A 21,753-nucleotide genomic window follows, 5' to 3' on the forward strand; every position below is an offset into this window, starting at 1 on the left:
TCTAATCCCCCTTCTCCAGATAAAGAACCACAGCTTTAAAATTTTTCTATTTATAAAATATTGCAAATGGACACCTCGATTGTGTCATTTTTTTACTTTATCTATTGCTTTGATAAATTAATGAGACAGATTATGGTGTCTTATCAGTATTGATGAGATATGTTTTTTTAAGAAATTTTTTTAAATGGTAAAAGAATTCTAAGAAAATCAGAGATCAGGAGGCTACATGGCCAGAAAGTCTGAACAATCCAGAAAAAAAACAACAATAAATCAGTAGTTTCATTTCATGGCATATTGCCATATCCATGGAAGTAGATCATTGCAAATACCGATTTCCCGGCAACCAAACAGATTATCATCAGTTTATTTTTTGCCTGGTCAAAATGGTATATGCTTTACACCAAGTCAGCGGTTCAAAGGTCAGAGACAAGAAGAATGAGGAGATGAAGATGAGATTACAAGTAAAAGATTATATCAGTTGGCAAAAGACTTAAAAGAGGTTACAAAGTTTAATATTCGGAGATAATCCAACAAGAAAACCAGAAAATCATATACAAATCATTAACATTTTTCGAACAAACGGCTGCCCATTCTTTGGAAGAATTCCATCTTCATACAAAAAGCTGCAATTTTTCCACCTTTAAACTTCGAAAGAACAAAAAGAAGCACAAAACAGAGATTTGGGTGACCTCTTGCTCCCCCATCAACCATTTACAGTGTCGAGATATTTACAAACTAGGAAGAATCGACGGCAACCGATTTAAAAAACCATTAGTGCAGAAAAAAATAATCAAACCCATTACAAGAAACAATAGTAATGGAAGCCGAATAAACTCGGGAATCATTTCACTTGAGCAGCTCTGAAACCCAACCTACATCAGGGGTGGACACAGCCAAGTCGACTCGTCTGAGTGAATTCTCCTTACTGAGTTTCGCATAAATCTGGGCTCGTATGTCCCTTCCAGACTCGACCCTCTCCATTGCAGGCTCCTCCGCGAATTTATAATTGTCGAGGGGACCCAGTCCCGAACGAGTTGAGGCACGAGTTGGAGTAGAAGGCGGGCTACAGAACCCGGGTCGGAGAGTCGACCCACGCGGTGAGCAAAACCCAGGTCTTATTTGAATTCCCCATGGCAGAGGGCTCATTTTCAACTTCCCAAGCTGAATGTTTTGCATTGAAGAAGTGATTTCGCTCACCGATATCACGGATCTAGCACCTAACTGAACGCTACTCGGCGACGTCGGCGGCGAGTCAGACTGTGGAGAAACTAGCGGCGAAGTCAGGATTGAAGTGGGCGAAGAAACAAAGGACCCCTTGGTCAAGTACGAGTCAAAGCCATGTCGAACGGGCGACCCATCAAAGGACTCGCCAGACCCATGACCCCTCGGACTCTGCTGGGGCAGGACGCGCAGTTGTTCCGGCGTGTGAGCGAAAAAGCAGACACGACGGCGACAACTCTGGCCGTCCTTGCACGGCTGAGTATGGTAACGACTCGGGTGCAGCCAACACTCGAAGACACCGTGAGCGAACTCGCACAAGTCACCCTTCCCGCAACTCCCCCTGCGGAAATCGGGGCAAGCCGTGCCGGAGTACAGGTACTTGCGCGGATCCCTCCGGCGAGCCTTCTCGCCAGGATGAGCGTACGGACACTCCGTCCAGTCATGTGACCTCGCGCGAGCGCATCTCCGTACCTTAAACTCGTACATCCGGAAATGGTCACACGAGAACGCGTCTACGGGAATGTCGGACTCCTCCTCTGCCGGAGAGTCCGACTGGTTCGATGGCAGGTAACGGTGAAGGGCCGCGAACGATTCCAGGAGAGGAAAGTGGTCCCCGACACCAGCATTGCCGTTGAAGTTGACGGAGGGGCTACCTGGGGAAAATGGTGACGCCATTCCAGTTGTCAGATCCTCAAGTGGGTCCCAGTTCCACGAAGGGATTTCGACGATTGGATTTCCGATCATCATCTTATAGTAGTGTTTCCACTGCGTCGATATCAAATCACAGAGAATATGGTTTTTGACATGTATTTATATACACACAAACTGCTTCTGACTCGTAAGTGGTGGAGAATTTAACCGTGGTTAAGTTATGAACTAACCGTCGTTAAGTTAAAATAACTTTGCTTTTCCGTGCGATGGGAAGCACTCTAAGCTGTGGGCATCTCACGAACTGCACCGTCTTATTTAATGTTAAATTGAGTTAAATTAAAAAGATAAAATATTATTAAAATATTATTTTTTAATATTATTATTATTTATATATTTAAAAAATTAAATTATTTATTATATTTTATATTAAAATTTTAAAAAAATATAATAATAAATTAAGATGAATTTATACATCAAACACAGTCTTAATTTAACATAATAATAAACTAATAAGCTAGTGGATTAATTTTGTTTTAACAACGGAAAAAATATCGACGGCGGCCAGAGGTTCCAAACTCCTAATACGGGGTACGGTATATAATATGCTTTTCCTTTAGGCAATGTTCTTATCCATAAAGCCACCGTTAAATTTAAGAGTGATGCTATATACATTTAAAAAAAAATAATAATTGTATTTATTTGTATGTAAATATCGTATAATTATTTTTTAAAAAAATAAATACATATAAAATTTACATAAAAAAAATTAATTTTATGAATCTTATTTTTTTTCAAAATGACAATACGACACTTGCACACTCTACGATTATATATAACATTATTCATATATAAATATATATATATATGAAGTTATGTACGTCGCATATTTATTTTTAAAATGATTTGAGTCTATTATTATTAAATGAAAATGAATGTCTACTACTTACATACTCTATAATTATAAATATTATTACTTTAAAATTAAACATGAAGTTAGAATTAAGAGTTCCTAATTTTTTTCAACTATAGTTTTTCTTGCAAACCCAACTCTTACACCTTCAATTAAGAGAGTACTAACATCAATCAATAGGAGTGGAGTTGGAAAGAAATCAGAACATTGATCCTAATAGTAATAGGGTTGGACTGTCGAGATTTAGGGCAGGTTTGGGGCCAAAACCAAAACACAAAATTCTCATCTCATCTCATCTCATCATTACACCTTTTTCAAATCTCCATACAAAATATAATAAACAATTCAACTTTTTCAAATCCCAATACACATTTTTCAAATCCCAAAACAATAATAATACCAAAACTTAATATTTTAAACTTCAAAACAAAACACAAAATTCTCATCTCACCTCCCAAACCTACCCTTAATCTCGAAGATTTTTACGTGCATCATCCTTGCACAAAAATCATGCTAATCTTTTTTTTTTTTTTATAATTATGGGTTGATGTAATTTACTAACCTTTAACCTTACCTAGAAATAGGTGATATATATGATTAATAAAAAAACAATATTTCTCAATAACTCTTAATTTAGAAAAAAACTTAATAGGAAAAATAATTTAGAAAAAATACTATTATTAAATTAATAATATTTTTTATTATTTTAACTAATAAATAGATAATTTAATATGAAAATAAATTTTAAATAGAATAATTAAATATAAAATTATGTGATATTATATAAATTTTATATTTATTTTTATATTTATATAATCCAATGAGAATGGTGGCAGGAGATTACTTATATTGTTAGCTCTCTTTCATTTGAACAACATTATGATTTTGGCTTCAGTTACGTAACTAGATATTATCTCAAAGGTAAAAGCTGCTTCTGTTATGGTATATGATAGCCTTGGATTCTGCGTGCTGGGTCACGATCTCATTTTCCTTTTCAAGAAAAACACGCCAGATTCATTAACCGCACCAAAACAGAAAAAAACATCACTGTCATTTTTAAGTTGGCTTATAGATCTTACAATACGATGGAAAAAGATTTTTTTTTTTTAAATTTTATTCAAATTCGAGAATATAAATAATAGTCATTGTGAATTTTTTTTTTATCAATATTAAATATTTAATAAATTTCAGTAAGCACTCTATATGTGCCAGATTGGTTTTGTTTAACAAAGAATAATTTATTTTTAAGAAAAATATTTTAGCAACAAAAATATTGACAAAAGTAAATTTACAAATTGATATAGATTGATATAATACGTTAGATTGTAAAGTAATTTTTATAAAATAAAATCATGTTAATTTATAAATTTATTTATATATAATCTTTTTATATCATAACACTTCTCTAATTGTAAATTAAATGCCTATGCATCAAACATTTCTGAGAAAGTGCTGAGGGAAGGTTGCTACACTGGTAATCCCGCCTCCCCTTTCGATCAAAAAAAAAAAAAAAAAACATTTTTGAGGAAGTTTTGCTTAACTTCAAAGTATAGGAAGTGACAAAGCTGGTGGTACGAATGGATATCCTATGCTACGATGCAAAATAACTACAAAATCAGTACGGTTAACCTCTTCTACTAGCATGGGGAAATTTCACAATCAATACTGTAGACAAGTAGTTGGTGCATTTATCCCTTTTGGCCTAAGTAAAGTGTCCAATATTACCATTATCAAAAGAATGCTTAAGAAGAGAGAGAACCTCTTGTATAACAATAAATAAATAAGGCGATAAAGGATTTCCTTATCTCAAACCATGTTCACCTTTAAAAAATTATAAATGAGTGCCATTCATCATAATAAAATACCAAGGCATAGAGATATACAACTTAATTAAAGCACAGACTTGATCAGAACAACCAAAAGTAGCCAAAGCATGTAAAAGGAATCATCAATTTACTCTATCATAAGCCTTAAACATATCAAGTTTAATCATCACATTACCCCAAATAGATTTCTTATGAATAGAATGAATCATCTCCTGAGTTAATATGATATTCTCAAACGCGCTACAATGATCTTTGTACAAATCTTACAAAAAATCGAATACAAACTAATATACCTGAATTTATCAAAACCAGTAAACTTATTATCCACCTTAGGAATCAAAACAATATAAGAGGCAGTAAAGAACCTGGAAAAGTAATTAGAATGGAAAAACTCATAAGTAGCTTCTAAAAGGTCATCATTCACAAAATCTCAATAAATTCTAAAGAAACCAAAACCAAAACCATTTAGGCCAGGGCTAATATCAATGGGGATACTGAAAAGTTAATATCCTCAAGAAATGGGTCTTTGCAAATCAGTAAATTCTCCTCATAAAAAATCATTGGAGAAATAAGGTGACTTTAATTAGGCAAATCAAGGTTACCTTGATGACTCAAAAAATCTTAGAAATACTCAACAACAGCCAGGTGAATATCAGCAAGAGTATTTAAAGAAGTACCATCCACCAAACACATATCACTAACCCTTTTATGATTATTCGCATTCAAGATAGAATTAAAAATTTTAGAATTTTGATCATTGTCTTTCAATCAATTCTTTTTAGCCATATGAGACAAACACATATCCTCCCAACCCATCCAAGTCGATAAATCGAACTTAGCCACCATAAGATCATTGTTACCCTCAGCATTAAAACAACTTTGGAGATTAGTTTCCAGTCTCTCAATTCGTTGCTCCAACTCATGGATAATAGGGGTAGATTTACCAAAACTCCCTTAAAGTCACTTTAACCATTTTCAATTCAAAAGACAACTTATTAAGACCCATACCAAACCCCTCATGCTTCCACACCACTTCTAGCCACATAAATTGAAAATGAAAAGGGCAAGGTACATACCGGGAAAGGTCTATACCTGAAAGGGTCCTCACTCATTTGAATCACCAAAAGGAAATGGTTCGATGCGGTGTGAGCCAAAATCTAATAAAAAACATTAGGGAAATAATTAAGAAAGTTAGAATCAAGAAAACATCCATCTAACTTTGCCCAGCTTCTAGCCAACCCTCCTTGACCATTACACCAAGTCATGCTTGGGCCTTTGTAACGCATGTCCAGCAATCCACAATTCTAAAGACACAAATTGAAATACGCCATCTCTGAAAATTGTTGACGATGTCCTCATCTTCTCTCTGAATCATTTTAAATAATATTGAAATCATCACAAAGTATCCAAGGGAGGTGACTAGTGCCACTAGCCTCCAAATCCTCCCAGAGAGATTTCCTCTCAATCTGGGTACACTTAACATATACAATGGTAAGGATGAAAACATGTACATTCTCATCCACTTTAACAGTCAAAAATTGGCTAGAGCTTGCCAATATTTGTATAGAAATAGTCGAGTTCCACAGCAGCCAAATTTTACCAGCATTCGCTTCATTAGTAGTAAAAAATTCACAACGAAACTTGCTCAACAAACTCGGAATTCTATCCTCCTTCAGAAAAGGCTCAGCCAACGCTAAAATATTAGGCTTGAATTTATTAATGATTTTTCTCAGCCTCATTTGGGAAGTTCTCACTACCCTAATATTCTAAAAAATAATAGGATTTATCATAAATTAATTTTGGATGGACTGCAGCTCCATTTCGGAAACATACCAGGATTTTTTTTTTGGAACTTCTGAATCAGTACTATAATCTTTTTGCAAATCAATACACAACTTCTCTCTTTCTACTTCATTTTCAGTTTACGAATCTTCCAAGATAATCCGGTTCTTCTTGCAAGCAACACCTTCAATTCAAAGGCCTCAACTGCAAATGGGTGAGTTCATTTGGATTTGAGACAATAACATTCCTAATAAAATCTCCGTTATGATATAAAAGGTTTCTAGTAATTGATTGAATGTGGATGAAAAGATTAAAATTGTTGGGATCCCTATGGTGTCTAAATGTAATTGTTGTTCTTTGGGTCAGATTGAGGACCTTAATCATGTTCTTTGTACTAGTGGGTTTGCTAGAAAAATTTGGCATATGGCTTCTGTTCAGTTAAGTGTGCATATGGGTGAGTTTCGAACTTGGAAGGAGCAAATTAATTTTTGGTTTCATTGTACTGGTAAATCGTCTAAGGTTTAGACTATTTTTTGCTTCCTTCCCTCCATTGTCTCTTGGAAATTGTGGGAAAGGCATTGCAAAGCCAGGTGTGAAGGTAAGCTTGATACAGTTACGTCTATTTGACATGTTATTAATTTTTGGATTTGTAGAATTATGCAATTAAAGATGAAAGTTTTAAGGCTTTCTAGCCAGGATGTTACCATTCTTAAAAGACTAGATATTTTGATTTCGATTCTTAAAGCGAAGAAGGTTTTTGTGGTGAATTGGATCTCGCCCCAGTAGAACTGGTTTAAACTTAATATTGATGAGAGCAGTTCAGAAAATCTGGGTCCGGCTGGGGCAACATGTGTCATTCGTGATGTCGAAAGTAAGAAGTATGCTGCTTTCTCTATCGCTTTAAGTTAGGGATCTAATAATTTTGTTGAATTGAAGAGTTTGCTGGAAGGTGTCAGGAGGTGTTGTAATCTAGATTTTCTTCGGGTTTAGATTTTGATAGATTCTCAAATTCTTGTTAATTGAATTAAAAAAAAAAAAAGGTGAGTGTAATATCTGGTATTTTGAGAATTATTGGGATGAGCTTCAAGTTTGTCTTGATTGCTTAGAGTATAGTGTGAGTCATATTTTTCGTGAAGGAAATGTGGTGGTAGATTTTCTTGCGAAACAGGGAGTTGAGGGTCTGAATATGGATTGGACTGAATATAGAGTTTCTCTGCCTAGTAAGTTAAGAGGTCTTTTCTGATAGATAGACTTGGTCTCCCTTATTTGAGGATATCTTATTTATGTATGTTTTATTCGCTTATGTTTTCATTACTATTTTACTATCTGTTTGAGCTGGTTTTCTCTTGCAGGTTGTTTTTCAAGGTTTATTTTTTCTTGTCTTTATGTTGTTTTTGGCATCTTGTAATTTTGGTTTGGTGTCTATAATTTTTTAGGCTTGGGCTTTGGTATTTCTTGAATAACTGTAAACCCCCAGGTTTCTGGATGTAACCACAGTTTTCTGGATGCAAACCCAGTCATCTACACTTACAGCAGTACAAGGAGATTGTACCGAACTAATCCAGGAAATCCAAGATTGAGGCCGTCGCTTGGAAAAGACGATCCACTAATGTTTTCTCAACTTGTGCAGAATCTTGAAATACGTCCTCTGTGTTTTTACTGTAATATTATAGAGCAATGAGCATGAACTTTTATGACAATTTCCGGATATGAGTATTATGAGTTACCCAATTTGCAAAATGAAATCTCAAGGTAAGGAGAGGGGGATTCGAATATTTTCTTGTGAGGGAAAGAATCGAGTTTCTTTTATTTTATACCATCTTTTTTGGCTGTTAAATTGACTTCATTCGTATCCAGTGTAGGAATAATCACAGATTTATAACAAATTTATGCCAATATTTTGGATTTTTTTCCTTTCTATTTTGTTTTCCTTTTCTCTTTGGTGATTGAGATATTTTCCCGAGTTTATGAATGGGCAAGTTTCTGTGAGCCCATTTGTTTCCCATTGAAGAAGACGAAGTTGAGAAGCAGAACCTGTTTTCGTGGCTTGTGAGTAGCAGATTCACCTTGTGGGTGGGAAGCAGAAGAGATATCATTTGCTGCTTGTTTTGTGTCTGTGACGAAGGGAAGGGAATCTGCTTGCATGTGGAATGGAATAGTTTGTTGTGGTGCAGGTTCAATCCTTGTTCCATTACTTGATGATTTACTTGTGAAATGGAAAGTCTCCTATGAAATAATTTCCAACTTTGCGTAATTCATTTAAAAAAAATTAATAAATATAAAAAATATATAAAAATTAATATTTTAATAATAAATCTTACTTTTCTTTTAAAAGAAATGTGCAGAAGTAGTACATGCACCGAAAAACAAAATAATAGATTTTAGCATTACTTATTTTAAAAAGGCTTATATATATGAATTTAATAAAGTCAGAGACAAATAAATAAAAGAACAGAAAAGTAAATAGTTTTGGTAAAGCTGCTTTAATATTTTATTTATTTATAGTCAGTACATGCACTAGTTCTTGGTACCAAACAATGTGCCCGTGACCTAAATGGATTTTGTAAAATAATGATGATATTACTAAATGGTACCACGTGAATTCTTTTAATGCTTTCAGAAAGTCATTATTTTACCAATTGAATTGCATGTCCGTGAACAAATCAGTTATCTTTTATTATTTTTTTTTAATCTAAAAATTTTAATAGTCAGGTTTTTTTTTTTTAAGTTTTATAATTAAGTAATATTACATATAATTTTAATTTGTACAAATAAAAAACATCGAGTCTTATATTAAAAAAATGATTTTTTATATAAATTTTATATTTAATTATTTGTTTTTAGAAAAATATGTCAAAGTTATGCATTCTAGTACAGCATTTACCTAAACTAGTGAGTTAGGTTGCCTAGTAGAGTCCTAGAATCCAGGAAAATGTCTGATATAGTATGCTTTGTCTGACAACTCCGAATCTTCTTGGACAGTGTTTTTTAGGGGCCTCGTGCTTACCCTGTGTTACCTACTATGAAATAAGCAGAAAGAGAAATAATATTTATAATTGTGAATATATAAACATCTTATAATTATTTTTTAAAAATATAAAATTTATATAAAAAAATTAATTTTTTAATAATAGATCTTACTTTTTTTTAAAATAATTACACGACGTTTGCGTACTCCATGATTATATATAGTATTACTCTCTTCATATATATGCGCGCTTGCAAGTTAGGTCACAATTAATTTTTAATTTATATTTTTTTATCATTCAAAAATATTTTTAAAAAATAAAAAATAATAATTTACTAATAATCACTTTCTTAGTTATTAAATTAATTAATTAATTAAAAAATTAAATGTCAAAATAAGGCATCAAAATAGCATTATTCATGAGATAATTACAGGAGATTTACCAATTAACAAACATTATTAGTGGATTTGACTCAAAAAATAAAAGAAAAATTAGACCTTGTCACATACATATGTTGGGCTGGGTTGGCCCTAGATTTCTCTGTGCCTGACCTTGTGTTTAGGCTATTAACCAGATGTCTTGTGGGGCTTTCGGCAAGTGGGAATAGGCCCAATATTAACTCCAGTTTGGGCCCGTCCATGGAGAGTCGTCTTTTTATTTGATACACACATGGAGCCCAATACCTTTTTTAAATCTTCTTGGGGGTTGAAAAACAATAAAAAAGAACAAAACCTGAAGAGAGCTTGGGTTTTAAGAAGAAAGTGTGTTCTGCAGCCATCACTCAGATGGAAAAAAAAATGGTGGTTTGGCCACAAAAATAATTCAGACACACACATACTGTACATATATCTGTATATATTTATATAAGTATTACAGTCATAAAAAGATTTCATAAAAACAAATTTATAAATTTATATGAATTTATATTATACGTTAAATCTATTTCATATTTGAAGTAATTTTAACGTATAACGTTAAACTATTTTAAATTTTAGGTTTATTTTTATAAGATTTTTGGTGATTAAAATATTTGTTATATTAGAGAGAGAGGGGAAAAATGGTGGATTCGCTACAGCCCAGAAATCAAACGAGCATTGGAACTAGGAAGAATAGCAAACCAGGACCCGAACCAAAAAAAAAAAAAAAATCACAATCAAATAAAAACCAGGGTTCATTCCCATCCAACACCCAAAATAAAACCCTAGGTAGGTCCCTAGGACGCATTGCCTACAACATTAATATATATATATATATATATATATAGAGGGAGAGAGAGAGAGAGATAACGAGATCATTCTGTCTTGAGCACTGAGAAATAGAAAGGAAGAATGAGATAAATATTGCCAATAATAAAAAACCACAGCAAGCAGTGGTCAAACTATGAAGGGGAGAGGACTCCAAAGTTTTAAAAGAATATATATATATATATTAATTTTTTATAATTTAATAGAATAATATTAATCTATGTTGATCTTCTTTTTAAAAAATTATGTTGAGCCTCTTTCTATAAAATTATTTTGATCTTATAATTAATTATTTTTAAATTTAATTTAAAAAAAATTAATTCAATTTAAAAATAAAATACATCTCATATAAAATAAATATCTAATAACATAATGATTCGCTTTTATTATCAATAAGAAAAAGGATGATTTTTTTTTTCTTTTGCAGGAAAAATTATTCTATAATACAAGAAAGATTATTCTATATGGCAGAAAAAATTATACAAAAATAAAAAATAAATATATTTTATTATAATTTTAGTTTTACTTGCCCCTTCACCAAATTACTGGTTCCGCCGCCGGCAGCAAGGTACAATGAGCTCTTTCATTCAGAATTCTTGCTATTAATAGTATCATTGTCATATACTGATATTGCCTAAACAAATAATAACTTCTGCACAAATTAATGATTTCTGAGTCTAATTTACTGTCAAATGCCTCCCCACAAACAATCACTATCATCCTGATAGAAACCCACCATCTACTTCCCTACTACTAATCTCAGATCAGATCGACCTCTATCTCTCTCTTCTTCACTCCATTACCATGATGATAGGGACCTAAAACAGTCCCATCCCTGTCTCTAAATACCTGGTTTCCCTCCAACCCCCTGGACCCCACTTCCCACATGGGCTCACAGTAGCCATTGCCGGCCCTGATCTGGCTCACGTTAGCCAAACTCAACTCAACTCTCCATCCCATCCATCTCCACCCCCTATTTTTCTAAATTTTTTTCTAAGCAAATATCTCCACCCTTCTGGTAGAGAGAAGAACAGAGCGATATGGCCGTCAACATCAAGAGGAGTTAACGTTTGATATGATGGTGGGGGCAATGGGACCCAGATGTATCAGAGATTCAGAAGTTTTTAAATTTTTTTAAAAAGAAAGATGGTGAGAGATTGATGGAAAGTATGGCAACTGGAGAGCATTGATAATGGCTACTGCACTACATCGGGAAACAGCTCCCGCGCTGTTTACGCGCGCATTCTTCCAAACGACAGCTCCAATGGGACCTCAAGCGTCCTACCATCAGAGTCCTGACCCCACCACAAGCCAAAAATCGCAGGAAATAAAGAGAGAAAGAGAAAGAAAGACACACCTGGTGTCAGCAACCCAGCGATAAAGTAACCCTTCTTTCCCACAGTACAAGCTACCACTTTTGCCATATTTTCATTCATTTTGGTGAAATCTCCGTTCAAGTTCAAGTTCACGTCGGCTGCACTTCTCTTTCTATTTTTGTGCCTTCAAGCGTTCGAGTAGAACTCGGCAAAGGGACATTCTGTCTTTGCTCCGGCAGGGGCGGACGTTCATTTCTTTTTAATTCCAGCTTGGGTCACTTCACGGCCTCTAAAATTTAATAAATAAAAAAACTATTTTTATCATTCTATATTTTGGAATGGATATCTTGCCACATTATAAGCCAACTTAAAATTCATCCTATTTATTTTTAAAAATATTTTAACTTATCTCATCTTATTATTATAATTTTTTAAAATTTTTATATAAAATATAATAAATAATTTAACTTTTTTAAATTTTAAAATAATAATTTTTTTTTAAAATTTTATCTTTTATTAAAAATTATCTCGTATCATATGTGAATCTAATGCAACCCTAAGTTTTCAAGCAATTTTGCCTGCACACGCAATTAATGCTCCGAAATGTGGTCTATCTGGGGATGTCCCATGATTGGCTGACTTTGTTTTATTTTTGATGATCCATATGCATGGGACAAGATTAGTTAGGTGGCCATATTAAATAAGTTTAGAGAAAACTCCAACCACTTCTAGAAGATTTTTTATTTTGTATAAAGTAATGTTAGAGAGAAGTCACTATAGTAATATATATTTTACATTCACTGCGTGGCTACTTTTAGTTAATTGTTTTCAACACTTACTTGGAGAGATGTGTAGTCTAAATGATGCCACATCATGTGTGCAAAATGGATGTTCCCAATAGTAACTTCTATCTATATTTATTCTTTTATATATGTGTATATAATATATATATATATATATGTGTGTTTAAATAAGCTTATTTCATTTATTGAATGAATTATTTATGGATATAAAAATATAATTAATTATAAATAATACAACTCATATAAAATTCTTTTCGAAGTCCATATTAACTCTTATAGCTTTGTATCATTTTTCTCATAGCAAGAATTAATGAGAATAATATAAGTATTTAAAAAGTATCAAAAAATATTATTTCTAATAGCTGCATTGTTATTTAAATTCTTATTAAAATAATCCCTGATATTATATATATATATATATATATATATTATACACACATTATAACTTTAAATTTAGAAAAAACCCAAAGACTCAAAGTTGAACTGTCAAGATAATTTGTAGACAATGTAATAAAATGTGATAAAAGTGATCTATTTTGTTAAAGAATAATTATTCTCATCAGTCACTATTCACTATCCCACACCTCACGCCTTATGAAAAACACCCAACATTATTTTTTGAAAAAAAAAAAAAATTATTAGATGTGGGATATGTGGATGAATTGTGATTGATGTATAACAAAACCCTTTATTCAAAGTAAATAGCTTGTTTGTAAACAAGTTTGAATATGTCTGGTAAATAAATAATCTGTCCACAAATATAAAATTTAACACCTTTATAAATTCGAGTTCGACTCTTGTTTGAATAAAAACAGAATCCTCATGACTAGCTAGCTATTCACTATTTATATTTGATTCGTAATTTACACCTGAACTGTAATAATATGCCATGAAATGTGTTTGTTTTACTCAATAGACATCATTCTTAAACTATTATCTAGTCAGATGAAGGAATAATAGTTATGTTCGCATATTACTTGTAAACATTATAGAACATGTTAACCTGTTAGGTGAAAATGTAGTTTCCCTTTATTTTAGAACAGAAATAATAGAATTGAAAATGAAGTCGCCATTCTAATTCAAGTAGTTGTTTTTTCTTTGTTTTTGGCTGAGACCCAAGTAGTAAATTAACTTGTGCAAATTGCTCTTCATGATACCGTAATTACCGCTTTGGATTGTTTTGGCGTCAACACATTAGCAGGTATTTTTAAATGAAAATGATCATAATTACAAAGAGATTCGTAAAAGTAAATTTATAAATTGATATGAATTATCGTGATATATTGGATTCTATTTTATAATATAATTATTTTAATAATTTAATGTATATATAATATTAAATTACATTATTTATGAGTTTATTTTAAGAGAATTTCGATTAAAATATTTTTTTAATTTTAAATTATATAAACCCGCACCTCCAAAGAATAAAGGAAAAAAAAATAGAAGAAAAGCAAGAAGTTTGGTAGAAAAGCTTAAGCTAGATTCCTTTGGTTGTGACTGATCATCAGTAGTACCATAGTTGCCTTCATGATGATGGACATTCAAAGTGCACAGAGGTTAAAGATTCTGTACGTACTATTATCTTTTTTGTTATTTTTAATATTATTATGCATGAGAGGACTTAATAATTATAAATTCTTTGAAAAGGCCCAAGCTAGGGAGTTTAATATTTAAAGTGACTGTCGCTTTAGTAAATTAAATTCTTTTAATTAAGAAAGACCTGTAAGAATCCAAAATTAATAATTATGTTTCCAAAAGAGCTAAAAAGGCATCATCTTGTTTTCAATACCTAATTGGTATATTAGTACACACGTACAAAAGCTTTATAGCAAAATCCAGAACTCGCAAAATAGATGAACTTAATTACTGATATTCGACAGAATTTAGATTAATTTTTGTAATTAGTTCTAACATATGATCAATATAGAGAAAAAAAGAAATTCATCAAAAAACACAGAAAAAATAATTCTGATGTTTAATTCAAAATTATCAAAATTCAAGAACGTCGAAATCAATCCACAAGCCGGACTGTAATAGTTGTAATTAAAAAAAATCAGATTTTTATCAAAAATTGCAAAATCTAAATAAGTACATCCAAAATAAATATGTAAATAAAGAAGTAATCTGTCCAAAATCAAGTTCAAAATTACTTTCTAAAAGAGAAATGAAGTATTACCATAAAATGTAAAAAAATATTTAAAAATTGAGATTCGAAGGGGGAAAATAGGTATTTTGGCCTACAAAAAGATGCACCCTAAGCATATTTGGGTGACCATGACATGTGGGCCGAAAAAGAATTTTTTAAATTAGGGTCATACGCGCGATTCCAATATCTGCAATCAAAATGATGACCAAAATTTCGACACGTACTCAAAATTGTCCCAAATTACTAGTTAGAGGTATTATATAGGAACCAATGAAAATTCAATACGGCAATAGAACATTTAAAAATAGATTGCAATTACTAATTCTTATATATTTAAGTTGGTCAAAAGAGATCAGGAAGACTAATTAGGCCTCATTCGGAAAATAAGATGAGATAAGACATTTGTAAATAATAGTTAAATTATTTATGAATAATAGTAAAATGATTTGAGTTAAGATGTTTTATTGAATTTTAAGAAATGAGAGATAAAAAATTGAATAAAAATATTATAAAGTTAAAATATTGTTATAATATATTTTTTAATATTATTTTTATTTTAAATTTTGAAAAAGTTAAATGATATTTTATTTGGAAGTTTAAGAAATTTATAATGATAAAGTAATGATTAAACGAAAAAATTTGAATATTTGAATTTGAAAAATCCTTATATTTCAGTATAAGACAAGATGAGATAGGTTCCCAAACAAAACCTAAGTAAGAAGCAATTTTTTCGTTGGGATAGTAAAATTATTTCATCTCATATCATTTCATCATTACAATTTTTTTAAATTTCAAAGTAATAATAATATTAAAAAATAATATTCTAATAATATTTAAGTCAAATTTCATCTAAAACTATATTATCTCATCTCACTATACAAACCACAACTTAAAAGTTGCTAATAGGCGGTCTTTGTTAAGAAATAGGTTGGCACTATTGGAATTCGACCTTCGTATGAATTATTGATATAATTGGTTTCAAGGGAAAGAGATGATATTGGAATATGATCAACAATTTTGTTAATTATAAGATTAGTCCGAGGAGAAAAAAAAAAAAGAAGATATATATAATAAGTCCATACCATATATATAACACATTGAAGCTGACTTTTTTTATATATAATAAAAGTTAAAAATACTCGACAAGTTGTTCATCATGATCAGGCGTGTGACACTCACGTGTTGCCCTTTTCTTTGACAGTCCTTTTACATACAGTCGGGAGATGCAACCGCAGGGAGTCGCCTGCCACGTCAACCTGCCACGTAAAGGAAAAAAAAAACAAATAATAGATGAAAATAGATCCAGCTCTAAAAATAGAAACGCGAAAGAAAAAAAAGTTCAGAGATCAAAATAGTGCATGAACTCTTCGAAGAGGTGATCTTTGTGGGTTAGAGTCTTCTTCTTCAAGTGAGCATTTTGGTCTTGATGGGTCTCGTGTGTTTGGGTTCTGGTTTCATGGGTTTTGGTCTTCTTCTTCGTGTGGGTCTCGTCTTCGTCTTCATGGGTTCTAGTCTTCTCTGTGGTTTATTTTTACTGTTCTGTAGTTCTTCTCCGACTCAGTATGGTTTTATTTTTACTACTATGTGGCTCTTCTTCGGCTCAATTTGTGGATTTGTATAGAACTCCAGAGGTGTATTCTTTGTTGATTTGCTTTTTCTATCTTTGGGCTCAAGACTGGGTGTTCCAGGGTCTTAGAATTTCTTATTTCCATTTTGTTTTTCTGAGTTCTATCCAAAGAATTTGATGGAAATGTGTTTTGGCCCTTGGGAGTCTATGAGATCTTTCCCTAATAAAAATCCAATCTTTTGGTTATAAAATTTGGATTGTGGGTTCATTGACTATGGTGGAGGATTTTTTGTTTATTTATTTTAATGGATATCCTATAATATTGGTGTTGAATTTGAATTGAGGGATCTTGCCCAAGATGCTGGATGCTGAAGTTGGCATTTCTGCACAGAGTGCCTACAGTATGCAGTATTTGCCATATATGAGCCCGCAAAATAAGAAGAAAAACACCGAAGTAGTGTCCACTGATGTCAAACAAAGTAATATACTCATGAGGAATCCAGTTCCTTGCAGAGAAAATCAAGGTGAATGAATCTACTTCTACTTTTCTTGTGTAGGACATGGTTATATTAGAGGGGAAGAAAAGGTAAGGTAAAAACTAAATGGGTATTACAAACAAAATATCCTTTGAAATAGAAAAAATCTTAGATGAAAATTAATGGGGACAAGACCAACCTGGAAAGCAGCAGAGGCAATGCCAAAAACAAAACTTCTGCACAAACGATTTCATTTTGAAAAGAAATAAAAAATCAATTTGCTTTGCTTTCAAGGTCGAGAGATTGGTTGTGGGAGAGAGGCTTCGAGGGACTCTGTGTTCGTCTATGGGAAGATGAAGGGAGGAAGGTTGTCGTTGTGGAAAGCTTCATACGTTATGAAATGCACCGTTTTTATTTTTTCACGTTGGCAGCCGACTCCCCAACAGTTACGTTGGGCGACTGTATCCAGCATTTTTGTTTCTTTGATGCTCCAAAGTGGTTCAGCTAGTTCCCTTTTGTTAAGAGTTGTCTTAGGGATATGCTCATTTATCAAAGGATCTGGAAGTAAAGAGCTTCATGAACTCCAATCCACTCAAGCTTGCTGCCCGTCCCTTTCCTGTCTACACCATGTGGATGATCTGAAATCAACTCCTTTATGATGGTTTTTAACTACTCAAGATGACTATCTCTCTGTAATTAAGAAATCAAATCAAAGGATCGGGAAAATCTTGTTGGAACTTGATGTCCATGTAAAGTAATGTTATATACAAGTCTTAAATAGACAAATTTTGTATAAATTATTTGTAAAAAAATAAATTTTATTAAAAAATAATGATTTTTTTTTACATTTTCTCAAAATTATTAATTTTTTTTATAAAGATTATAAAACTTATCTATTTAAAACTAGTTAAAATCATTTCTTTTCGTATAGTAGTCGCATATTTCAATACGCGATGCTCTTAGTCCAATATCTTTACGGCTTTTACTAAACTGATTCTCATCGTTGTTTGGGCATAATGATTGTCGACGACTCGACCTCATGAAAATGGGTTATCTTTTAAAATGTCAGATTATACATATAATTCAATGTTAGAGCCTGCCATTCTGTATCAGCCCCGGAATTAACATTAATTTATTCTTTTCAACTAGACCATGATGAGAAAAATATGTATAAATAAGTTGGCAGCTCGTAAAAAGGAGAAGGAATCTGTTTCCCTTTCATGATTATTATTGTGGTTTGAGGCCACTTATTTAGATCAAATCTTCAGTTAATGTAAAAATCACAGTTTCTTTTGTTAATTTAAAGCTAAATGCAGTGACTGGTGTAGTACTCCTTGTATAGATCAGAAGATGAACTTTCCAAACTTGATTTCGATTATCTAGAGTTTTTGTCTGAATTCCAAGGTTCAAAATAGAAAAATGATAGACACACAAAATAAATGTCTTATTTATCTTGCTCGAAAAATTTACTCGATCAGTAATAAATGTTGTAAAGTCTGCTATATACATTTTCACTCTAGACCATAAATTTTGGATAAAAATTCTAAGAAATCTAAACTTAACCATGCACTGACTAATAACGATTATATATACATAAATGATAAATACACGGAGAGATTTTCACATGAATATATAATTTCACTGTTTCGTGTGCAGCCTATAAAATCCTCACTGTTAATTGCTGTATAATTACTCTTGTATATAATTTCTTAAGCCCTAGTTTGGTTATACAACTATCTCAATTTATCTTATTTAATTATTAGAATTTTTCTAAACTCCTATACAAAATACAATCAACAATTTAACTATTTCAAATCTAAAAATAAAAAATTATATTAAAAAATTACATTCTAATAATATTTTATTCAACTTTTAACTTTTATCTCAACTCATCTATATAACTAAACGAGACATTAACCTTTTCCATTCATTATACGCTCGGCATATTTTCTTTGGCTGCATTTCTCTCTATGTTAGTTATTTGACTTTGCGAAAAAAAAAAAAAAAATATCACTTTTAACTTTCCAAGTCGTTTTTGCCAACTTCTCTTCGACATTTTTCCAAAAGTTGTTTTTATATGAAATAGTTGAGATTACCATTAACCTTATGAAAATAAAACAAAATTAATCTTATTTTTTTAAAGGGAGCACGCGCAACATGCATATTTTAAAATTGTAACTAACATTAATTGATCTTTTTATTTATTCTACTTCAATCTTTCTTACCATACACTCTAAATTACTCGACCTCTCTCCATCGAACCAAATTCTATGGGGCTAATTAGATCTCGTCCAAGGCTTTTGTCAATTCTTAGTGCTTAATACTGTTTAATTTCCCCTATTTAATTGATTAAATCAGACATCTTTTTCTTTTCAAAAAGAGACTTTATTGCTTATGTTCACCACTAAATTTATTTCCTTTGTTCATTAGTAGAATATTTTACCTAGCCCTTAAAGCAAATGACAGTTGTTTTAACTTTGCTTTTGTCACATTGATAAAGCTAATTAAGCAGTTGATAATTGGTAGCGTGAACCTGATTACGCCCCTTAAAATATAATTCTTCGTAGCTTGTAATTAACTTACAACTTTCATCTCAACTTTATGAATCTGATTACGCCCTTTGAAATATAATTCCACGTAGCTTGTAATTAACTTACAACTTTCATCTCTGAGTTGAGATGAAAGTTAAAAGTTAAAATAATACATTGTTAAAATATTATTTTTATTTTAAAATTTGAAAAAATGAATTATTTATTAGATTTTATTTAAAAATTTAAAAAATTATAATATTTAAATGAGATAAAATGAGATGAGTAGAAATGATTTTGGTATTCAAACCTATTCTAAGCGATATTGAGTGGTCAAGTTTAGTTCATTTAATTTTTTATTCAAATGCGAGTTAATTAAACTTGAGCTTGTTACCAAGTTAAACAATACGTATAAAAATAGGAATATGATTTCCTCTTATCTTTTTAAATTCTTAATATGTTTTTAGAAAAAATTAAAAATAATAAAAACAAGGTTATTAAAAACAAGGTCATGTTCGTAACTATGTATATATATATATACATAGTTACGAACATGAGTTCGCTTAATAAATGAATCAAGTTGATCAACTTGTGAAGTGCGCAAGCGTCACACAATCGTTTAGAAATCAGTTTTGCGCTTTTTCGGATCAATGTTATACCCAACAATCAAATTAAGCATTATGAAAAATACTATACGGTCAACCTATTGGATCACCTTGCTCCCATCATATGGAGGAGCCGAAAGGTCAGCACTAGCTGACGGACCTGTTCATCTGTGAGACCATCATCAGGTAGATTTTCATCCTAACTATCATACTCACTGGCATCCAGCTCTACATTAGGTGCTAGCGATGAGGTTGCGGTCAATGTGTTCGAATCAGATGGTGCAGTCGCTGCTCTAAGTGTAGCCGCTGCAAGATATGCGTCAAGCACGCTCGGAAGATCAAGGAACTCAGCAATAATGCAGAGAGAAAAAGTAATACTCACTCCCCGGACCGCTAAGGTGTAGCACAGAGCATCAACGTCATGTTTTCCCATGGGACAGTAAAAGTCACCTACCATCTCTAGATATGCAGTGCCTTGCTGCTGACAAATCGATGTATGTCCCATGTCGATGATGATGGACTGTATGCTCCATCCCTCCCATGAAAGATTGCAGAAGTTATCCAAAATAATCTCCCGCTTGACAAGTATAGGCCTTGTCTCTTGAACATGAGCCGGTCCACTACTTTGGCCGGTTAGATCTCTAGTACGTTTTCTTCTGCTGAATGTCATTAGTATATTATTTAACCACAAGGAAAGTAAGAATATAATTAAAATAATTATATAATTATATTATTGAAGAATTATACTATATTGAACTGAATTGAAATAATTCGTTCAAACGAAATATATTCTGTTCGAACTAACCATTGTAATGTAACTTCATAGTTCAAACTAGGAAAATCTCTATTCGAATGGATTTGAGTCCATTTGAACGGAAACACGTTAAACAGCCATGGCTGAATTGACTCAGTCCCAAATGAAAAAAAGCAATCTAGTAAGGATCTTTGGTTTTAATAGGTAGAAATGATTAAGGATTGAAGCTCCATCATTTCTATCCATTATTTTGGTGTTAGTTCTACGAAAAACACCATAATAGAGAATTTCAGATTTGAAATCCATACCCTCAAACACAACCCATTCAAACAAAAAACAAAACAATAGATGTGAAGACTTGACCCCATACCTCTTAGAAGTTTAAATGTGGGCTTGCTAAGGCGGATGAGTGGTGGAGCTGTGAACAGGCGACTGGTCTCTCAAGGGATATTTGTTCGAATTGGGAACGTAAATGGCAATCTATTCGAACTGGGTATATGATGTTCGTGACATCTTGTTCGAACAGTAAAAAATCCGTTCAAACAGTTATTATACTAATATACTTCTAATACTAATATATAATAATACTAATATTATAAAGTACAAAGTAAAAATAATAATAGTAATAATAGTATTATAATACTTGTATTTAATATACTTAGTATATTTTTATTCTATTACCTATAACATACTAAGTACTTCGTATATATTATAAACACTTAATTATATAGTTACTATAGTGTAAGTATTATATATAGTTATTATATAGCTATAGCTATTATAAGTTATGATAACTATACAAGTTAATATAATTATTATATATTAATAAGTACATTAATATACAAAATCCCGTTTGAACAAATAGAATTTTTGAAAAAAAATTTATCTTCGAACGTACATAATTTATGTTCGAGCAAAAGTCATTTGAAAAATTTATTGGTTCGAACGCATA

The 21,753-nt window shown here is 31.8% G+C and overlaps 1 protein-coding gene across 1 annotated transcript; it reads right to left on the reverse strand.

Annotated features, from left to right (window-relative positions):
• Window positions 1-455: 455 nt before the first annotated feature.
• Window positions 456-2,058, reverse strand: LOC109008844 (zinc finger CCCH domain-containing protein 23-like). Its single transcript, XM_018989076.2, has one exon. The coding sequence runs from the start codon at window positions 1,966-1,968 to the stop codon at window positions 847-849; it is 1,122 nt and encodes a 373-aa protein (XP_018844621.1). The 5' UTR covers window positions 1,969-2,058; the 3' UTR covers window positions 456-846.
• Between the last annotated feature and the right edge of the window lie 19,695 nt (window positions 2,059-21,753).

Source organism: Juglans regia, chromosome 15, assembly GCF_001411555.2.
Source record: "Juglans regia cultivar Chandler chromosome 15, Walnut 2.0, whole genome shotgun sequence".
In the NCBI taxonomy this organism is placed as follows: domain Eukaryota; kingdom Viridiplantae; phylum Streptophyta; class Magnoliopsida; order Fagales; family Juglandaceae; genus Juglans; species Juglans regia.